This window comes from Primulina eburnea, chromosome 3 (genome assembly GCF_022965805.1).
Source record: "Primulina eburnea isolate SZY01 chromosome 3, ASM2296580v1, whole genome shotgun sequence".
In the NCBI taxonomy this organism is placed as follows: Eukaryota; Viridiplantae; Streptophyta; class Magnoliopsida; order Lamiales; family Gesneriaceae; genus Primulina; species Primulina eburnea.
In genome coordinates this window covers 17,555,323-17,564,551 of record NC_133103.1, presented here as the reverse complement: position 1 = coordinate 17,564,551, position 9,229 = coordinate 17,555,323, and the positions used below count along the sequence as shown (strand labels likewise).

Here is a 9,229-nt window from a genome sequence, read left to right as displayed (position 1 = left end):
TTTTGATCAAATAAGGGTTTTTTATTACCACAATTTATTCACGAAAGTAGAAATTACATGAGATACTAATACACACACAAGACGCCGTTACTTTCCATCAATCACAAACCCTTGTTCTAATACTGGGCTGCAATTATTTTAACGCTTTAGAGAGCATGGTGTCCCGTCCCAGTCAGGTGTCCACCCCCGACATGTCCAGCTCCTCCAGGGACAGCCCCCCCGGCCGTGTGAGCTGTATGGTGGTTTCCCCCGGTGGCGGTGTGTCCGTGCCCAAACCCACCAGCATCCGCCTCATGCCTGGCGAGATTGTTCTGCTGAACCGCCCCCTGTTTCTCGCGCTCGGCCTCCTGAATCTTCGCCTCTTTCTTTTGGGCGGCCATCTCTTTCTGTAGTGGATCACGCGTTTTCATCTCCTCAGCCTGACAGACAAACAAACAAAAGCTTGATCGGACAGCCCAACAAAACAAAGATGTTACTACGTTAAAGGTACAAATCAAACCTTTCCCTGGACGGAAGCCTTGGTTTTGTCCATGCCAGCCCTGGCAGAAGCCGTAACATTAGCCGCTGTCTCCTTCGCTGCCTGCATTTTGTCAAATTATGTAAAACTGTATAGCAACTTCCCAGATAACTCACAAGATTGTATTAACAGATTGAACTCGAATGATTTCTCAAGAGATTTGCAAGGGTATAAATAGAAATTCGGCGTGGGAGTTTGATCAATACGTGGAGATTCGGAAATGAAATATACAAGGATTTCTTGACAAGTGTAACCTCGTGATGGTAACAAGGATAAGGGTTTTGTTCCCATTTATTATTTTTTTATCCAATTCGTTGTCACATTGAACACGTATGACTTAATCTTTGGTTTTTTCAAAAAGGAATATGAACGTTGTGGAAGCTTAATCTTCGTTTTTTATTATTATATTGGTGAAAGTGCGTCTAAATTAAAATAATTATATTAAAAAGATCACACAAAATTTTTTTTAGCTTAGAAGATTTGATCAAATTAAACCTTTTTTTTTTTTTGTAGTGAGTTCAATTTAGAAGGAAAGTTTTTTAGGGAAGGTTTTTGACTTATAAAGCATGGATCGAGTTAAGGTGAATGTTTTTAATGAAGAATAAGGAGTAAAATATTTTGATGTTATCTAAGTTAGTTATTATGAGCTTCATATCTTTTAATTTATATAATAGAATAGATATATTTGGTGGAATAACGTTTTCATTTTATTCTAAAGAGATTTTATTTCATGATGTGTAATGGTGTACGGTGGTGGCGTGGTGGTGGTGGTGGCCGTGTGGTGCTGTGCGCGATGGCATTGTTGTGCACGGTGCGCGGTGGTTGCGGTGATGGTATTGTGTTCGGTGGAGGTGGCGAGGTGATATATATATATATATATATATATATATATATATATATATATATATATATATATATATATATATATATATATATACTAGGTATAGGCACTTCAAATTTTTGAGGTGTTACCCAAGTTTTTATGCAATATATGATAAATTTCGTTTATACTTTAAAGATGATAAATATATGTATATGTTTAATTGTATGGGTTTTTTTTAATGCATTACAATTAAATAGATATAAACTAAACTAAAGTAATTGTAGTTTTTTTGGTAAAAAATATCAGAAATAATATATACTGTGATTTTTAAAAGCAATAGCCAAGTTTGATTTATTTGTGTAAGAAAACCTAGAGATGCTTGATAGGCTCGTAATAGTTTGCATTTTTGTTGGCATATCTCTCATTGTTACCACTACCAGCGTGCTTAATTGACACATTTTTGTGTGATTTTATTGTAGGAGGAAGTTTTCTGCTCTTGCGATAAATTCGGGCTAAAAAGAGTGATTTTATATCAAAAAATTAAAGTTGCCGATATAATCTTAGTGGAAGACGTGGAGCAGAAAAATTCAGAAGATGTTTTTACATAAGGCGTGACCACGCCTTGTGACTACTTCTCGGCTGCCTAGTGAGAGTTGAGGAATATTCATAACAAGGAATAAATAGAAGATAAAATTTTTTCCATAACAAAACTCTATATTCTTAATAGGATATCTCCTAAGATCTTTTATTTTTTAGTGATTAGGTTTAAATTTAGATTATTAGACTTTTATAATTTTGGGCCCAATTTGTCTTTTAAACCTACAAAACTAACGTGAAAGAGGGGAGGCGGCAGATTTTTCACACAATACACAATTCCTTCCACTAATCTCACGTGAAGAGAAGAAAAGAAAGGGCAAAGATTTTCTCCCCAGTTCTATCCACAACTTAGGCTAAGTTTTATTTCTATTCAGGGGATATTTTTACTATTTCAATTTATCACTGTGAGGCTTTTGTGATTTAATTTAAAATTCGTGTTTTGTTCAAGTATTTGTTGATTTATGATTTATTTATACGAAAGTTGTATATCGGTTAATTTGACAATTTAATTCGATATATAATTTTCTACTGCTATCTATGAATTCAGTTATCCGTAATTGTCATGGACGATTGGTACATGAGTAGCGATAGATTAGGCGTGTTGTGCTATCATAACATATTTAATTTAAATAAATCAACGAAATTCGATCTATCAATTGCAGCTATCTCGATTGTTAGATTTTAGGATTAACTGTTTTCACAAAACGAAAAATGCTATTTTTAATTAATATGGAACGCTATCGTGCCCAGTTAATTATTAATAAGTTTTGACTGGATGCTGGGTTGGTCAATTAAATTAGGAAAACACAAGAATTTTAGCGGCTATCCCTATAATTCTAAGGTTAATTGCTTGTATCTGCATGAATAAATATATGTTAGCCGATGAACAGTGATACAATTGAATAGTAGAAATCCCTTGAATCGAGCTTGGTAATATTAATTTACATTTAATTAGTTATTCATCTTGATTTGTTATTTCTTCTTGCATGTTAAATTTAGTTTAGCATTTTATTAAATTAATATCCCAAAATCCCCCTTTTTAATTACATTTTGCTCGAAAGGAATTATCCCCCATTTCCTGTGGATTCGACCCTACTCACCATTACACTCGTTTTTATTTAAAAGGGTAGGAATTAATTTGGTGGTCAACGACAGCACACCAAATTTTGGCGCCGTTGCCGGGGAACGGTGCAATGTTAGTTTTTTCGAGTTTTGCTATTATTATTTTTCTTCTTGTACATGTGATTCATCAAGAAAAGAAGAATTTGAGAACTTTTTGTTGTGAAATACTTTGAGATGTTTCATCGACAAGTATTCACAAGTTTTGCCCAACAAAACGAAGAACCATTCTACGCAGCATGGGAGAGATTCAAAAATTTAGTAACAACATTCAGGAATCATGATTTTTCTAACTATGTTCTTATTAGACTTTTTCTTAAAGGTTTGGATGCAATTACACGAAGATGGGTATTTAATGAAGCACTAAAAACTGGTAGTCCATTACTTAGTCGATGTGAAGACAGTGTGATATATTTGCTAAATGATATGGCCGACTTTGACTACCATCAGTATTGGGATCCTTCGCTGCAGAGTTAGAGCCATCAATACACTCCAGAAATTAGCCAATCTTATTTTACAGACCAACATTTCGAACATCAAGAAGATGAGGGATATAGTCTTGAAATAATCATAAGTCGATTGAATGATATGGTAAACAAGAGCGTGGCATTGAATGAGGAAACTGTTGAACCTCAGTCTGAAAAAGTTTTGGAAGAAATATCACGCGAAGATGAGGCACCAATGAAGTTGAGAGATGAACAAGCTCCTGAGACTATCGATTTGAGCTCGTCGATAATATTATCGTACATACATCTAGGAGATCCTTGTCTTTCTCCATTGTCGAATTCAACATATTTTGTTCTTCAAGAGCCAACGATGATACTCTCATCTCATGCCTATTATTTAAAGTCACGTTTTGTTGAGGAGACGAGCTTACATTGCATACATCAAGCCAAACTTGAGGGCACATGGAACCAAGACCCATATATGGTGTCATATGACACGTACTTTGGGCGTCAGCCGCTCTTTGAATGAGTGCTTTTGATGTCGAGCATAACGACTTAAAAAAATTGCGCTTTTTGGAGGCAACCCAAATTTTAGTTCTTGTTTTTTTAATTTTATTCCAGTAGAGGATTTCGCAAAAGACGTGGCCACGCCTTGTTGAAACACCTCTGCTGAATTTTTTTTTAAAAAAAAATATATTGCCCTAAACACAGTAGATGTCTTTTGACAAGGCGTGGCCACGCCCTGTCCAAAGATATCTTCTGAAAAAAAAAATTGCCTTAAACACAGTAGATGTCTTTTGACAAGGCGTGGTCACGCCTTGTCCGAAGACATCTTCTAAAAAAAAAAATTAAAATTTACTTTTCGTTTATCTAACATTATTTGTTCTCACCCCTTTTCACATCTTCTCTCGCAGGCTTCGTTAACACCGCAACAACAATATAAAGCTTTGCTCCATGATGTCCAAAAATTTTCAGGGGAGTTTTCTAACTTCTTTTGCGTTTTTACTGTCTACGTTGTGCATCTAATTTTTGTGTCATTGAGAACATTGCCACATATAGGTGTGGGAAGGGGTATATAGCCTTATTTCTCGTTTCAACTTCTATTTTTTTCAAATTTTTTTTGCATGTTTATTCGAGAAAAAAAATAAAGAAGAAAGAGAGGAGAGAGTCCGGCAAAATGAATTTGTTTGATCCATAAAGCATCTAGTGTATATTCGTTATCTCTCTCATTTGAATCTTGAATGCCTCTGATGCGAGTCTATGAAAAAAAAACTGATGTATTCTCTGTGTGCAACTGATTTTGCATTCTTCCTGCTATATTTATGGGAAATTGCTCTTGATGATGTGTTGAAATGACAAGTGGATGGGGTCTAACACACATACCATTTTTTGTGAGATTTGGGCCTATGAGCAATCATCATATCATGCTCCAATTTTTTCTTAATTGTGTGTTAGTCATACATTGTTGATTTTTCTAGAACTTGCATTGTTATACATGTCTTTGTTGATTTTTCTAGAACTTCCATTCGGTCACAGGTGAGTCTCCTTACACGTGTCACGTGCACAACATCAATACCCAATGCCAAAAAGACGTGTACTGCGCTCTTTCTCCCACCTCGCCCTCTCTCTGCCGGTTACACTTTCCCTATCTCCTATTCCTCTTTCATCTTTCCTTTGCTTCTTTCTTACCCTCATTTCAGATATCAGCTTCCGAAAAAGGCTCGACGACGTGCGCTTTTTGAAACCTCCTTTCTCCAGCGCATTGGTTCTGACTCCACTGCGCTTCTTCTCCAGCTCCGCGACGCCACCTCTACCGTGCGCTTCCTCTAGTTCTGCAGATCGGTTGGCTCCTTGCGACTCTTAGGTTCGTTCTCTTATCCTCCTTCTCTTGTGTGCCTTTCTTTTAGAGTTGTTTTTTCTTTAATCAGTCAGCTTCTTTACCCTTTTTTCCATGTCGTTTATTTATGAGTTGCTTCTCTCTTTCCCTCATTTCAGAGTCGGCTTCCGAAAAAGGCTCGGCGACGTGAGTTTTTTAAACCTCTTCTCTCCAGTGCCTACGACTCCACTGCGCTTCTTCTCCAGCTCCTTGATCATCTACAGAAAACGCATGTCGCCGAGCCTTTTTCGGAAGCCGATATCTGAAATGAGGGTAAAAAAGAAACAAAGGAAAGATGAAAGAGGAAGAGGAGATAGGGAAAATGTAGCCGGCAGAGAGAGGGCGAGGTGGGAGAAAGAGCGCAGTACACGTCTTTTTGGCATTGGGTACTGATGTTGTGCACGTGAACGTGTAAGGAGACTCACCTGTGACCGGATGGCGGGAATAAGTTTGTGATGGCCAGTTTGTTGCAAGTTCCCGGTTGCTCCCATTACACTTGTATCACATGCACCTCTCTACATATGCACCGTACCCCAGGCCAAAAAGACGTGTAATGCGCTCTTTCTCCCACCTCGCTCTTTCTCTGCCCGTTGCACTTGCTCTCTGTCCTCTTCCTTTTTCATCTTTCCTTTGCTTCTTTCTTACCCTCATTTCAGATATCAGCTTCCAAAAAAGGCTCGGCGACGTGCATTTTCTGAAACCTCCTTTCTCCAGCACATTGGTTCCGACTCCACTGCGCTTCTTCTCCAGCTCCGTGACGCCACCTCTACCGTGCGCTTCCTCTACTTCTGCATATCGGTTGGCTCCTTGCGACTCTTCGGTTCGGTCTCTTCTCCTCCTTCTCTCGTGTGCCTTTTTTTTTAGTTGTTTCCTACTTTATCATTCAGCTTCTTTACCCTTTCTCCATGTCGTTTATTTATGAGTTGCTTCTCTCTTTCCCTCATTTCAGAGATCGGCTTCCGAAAAAGGCTTGGCGACCTGCTTTCTCGGAACCTCCTTTCTCCAGCGCCAACGACTCCACTGCGTTTCTTCTCAAGCGCCTATATATATATATAAGTTTGTGATATATATATATATATATATATATATATATATAGTTTGTGATATATATATATATATATATATATCACAAACTTATTCCCTCTTTTAGATATGTAGATATATATATATATATCATCTTTTCCCGTATGTAAATAGAACATCAAGAATAAGAGTTTGTCTAGATGGAAAGAATGACGATGTCATGAATTTTGAGTTTTAATCTAGTACAGAGAAAATGTTTGAAAAATATGGATATAAAGAAAAAACATTGTACATTCAGGATTAAAAGAAAACACCGTCTAAGCGTCGCTTAAGTGACAACCTGGGCGTCTAGGCGCTAGCAAACGGGTGGTAAAACATTTTTTCAACTATATTTAATTTTCTTTTCCCAATATGCGTGGTAAAACATTTTCTCAACCTATTTTAATGACAAAGTTGACATATCAGTTTTAATTAAGAATAAGTATCTTATTAGATGATTTACCGGATTTTTCTTATGAAACGAGTCAACCTGATTCATACTTAAAGTTAAAAGTAATATTTTTTCATGAGTTAGATCGAGTTAGAGACTTGTCTCAAAAAATTGACCGAGACCGTCTCACATGTATTTTTGTGTTTAATTAATATGAATCAAAGACCATAAATAATGATAAATTTATTGGTATCTTGGAAGCAAGAAAGCTCTATTTTATCTATTTAAGAGCCAAATTATCAAATGGATCTGGAAACATATTTCCTCACTAAGAAACGATGATGATGGTGATGGTTAATGAGATCCTACCCATGTGGGCATTGTCCCCATGAGAGGATGGATGGCCAAGATCTTGCCAAATATACAATTTCAAAAAAAAATTGTGGGTCCTACATATGCATGGACAAATCTTGACCATCCATCCTATCATGGGGGCAATGCCCACATAGGTAGGATGAAATAAACCGATGGTGATGATGATGAAATGGATATTCCAATAATAGAGATTGAATTTGACATAATTATAGAGCTCACAATTTCATTCCTACTGAGTATTCAAATTTTATTTAGAAAATGAAAAAAAAAAAAATTTAGCTGCCAAAAATATTTTCTAAAAGTAAGTTTTACCCAATTTAATAAAAATCACATATAGATGTAAAATAATTATGAAATCTTCATTCTGCCGACAAACTTCTTTCGAGCCGGAGTTGGAGTTGAACTCGAACGAAAAATTTTAAATTTTTCGAACTTCAAATGAAAAATTTTAAATTTTTCGAATTTCTATATTATCTATTTCGAACCAAATTTGAACCTTATATTTTTCAGCATATTAGGCTCAATTCGATTCGTTTACTCCTCTACCTGTGATAATCATACTTAATATTACACTTCGATCTAGAGACATCAAAATATGTATTCATGCGAATTTCACTGAAGTTGATGCATGTCCATATTACCATTATTATATGTAACAAGAAAACAAAATCACAACCCTCTCACCAATATAATAAGTATTCATTAAAATGGTCCAAGTTTCTACTTTTAAGAAACAAAGCTTTAATACCAAATCCCTTTACTTTTTCTTGCCTGCATCAACAAACCACTTGTCTCCGGTTAAGGAATGGAATATGGTACAGTAAATCGACACATAATTTAAGGAATGGAATAAATTTACTCCTAAAGAACTTGATATCAATATGCTAAAGTTGCTACATTTCCGGACGCAAGAGTAGAAAGCAACAAAACAACAGTGAAATACCTTGGCAGAACCCTGTTCTTTGGATACTGGCCACCCAGAACTACAACATGAAGAATGTAGAGAAAAGACTCGACACAATCAAATTGGAAATTCATAAAAACCATGAGCCTCCTTCGGGCTGAAGATTGATCATACTCATCCTATCATACTGCCAGCTCTGGTTCATACCAAACAAAGCAACTGTACGAGCAACCATTAATCAGAGGTAGTTGGATGGATATATCCGATAACTATTTATGTACATCTCACAACTACAGACTCGACATTTCTACAACATGATATAAATTTCCTTTCAAATGCATATTGGGACAATGGACTTTCCAGATGCTAAGGTTAGAATTTAGACCTAACTCGACTCCAAAGAAACTGTAAGAACAACCATTAATCAGAGATAAACGTGAGTTTCAAATGTGTAAGTATCTAATTATTATTAAATATAAATGTGTATGTATTTACATATATATACATTTATACACACGTGTTTATATAACAAATCTTTTTGATATGGACTGCAAATATAATTAGAAAATTTAATTCTAACTCTAATTCTAATACGAAAAAGATGTAAAGCATTTAATTTCTGATAAATTAATTTCATCTCGGCGTTAATATTATGCATTTATTAATATATATTAATCATGTACATGCACCTAATTAAATAATTAAGGGACGTTAAAATAAATAATTTGGAAAGTAAATGTGTATGTTCAAAAATCATTCGATTAAGACACATATATATTATCTTAATTATGTGTATGCACCAAATAAAATTATTAAAGGACATTAAAATAAATAATTTGGAAGCTAAATGTGTGTTTGAAAATCAATCAATAGAGTAGAACTCTACCACACTAAGTGCAGGAGGATCAAGAATCGATGAGTATTATTAAACAACAATATTTTTATTTTTTTATTTCCTAAACTATGGGGTGGGGAAAGGCCCGAACTCGAGCCACTTACATGCGAAAAGAAGGTGAGACCACTTGAGTCCAAAGCCGGTTTCAAACAATAATATTTTTTAAAAACTAGGAGGAGCAAGGAAAGCAAGAAAATAGACAAATCGTACAATGGATTTGAATC

The 9,229-nt window shown here is 35.6% G+C and overlaps 1 protein-coding gene across 1 annotated transcript; it reads right to left on the bottom strand.

Annotated features, from left to right (window-relative positions):
• LOC140828367 (18 kDa seed maturation protein-like) lies at positions 1–687 on the bottom strand. The gene is made up of 2 exons (XM_073191350.1): positions 500–687; positions 1–419 (listed from the first exon to the last, which is right to left on the bottom strand). Exons 1-2 carry the CDS (start codon positions 584–586, stop codon positions 147–149), a joined length of 360 nt encoding a protein of 119 aa, XP_073047451.1. The 5' UTR covers positions 587–687; the 3' UTR covers positions 1–146.
• Positions 688–9,229: the final 8,542 nt, after the last annotated feature.

Bases quoted from the DNA above. Each gene is read 5' to 3' on its own strand.
- LOC140828367 (XM_073191350.1), bottom strand. From the start codon at position 586: ATGCAGGCAGCGAAGGAGACAGCGGCTAATGTTACGGCTTCTGCCAGG. The intron at 420-499 runs GTTTGATTTGTA...TTTGTCTGTCAG, and splicing joins AGGCTTCCGTCCAGGGAAAG to GCTGAGGAGATGAAAACGCG.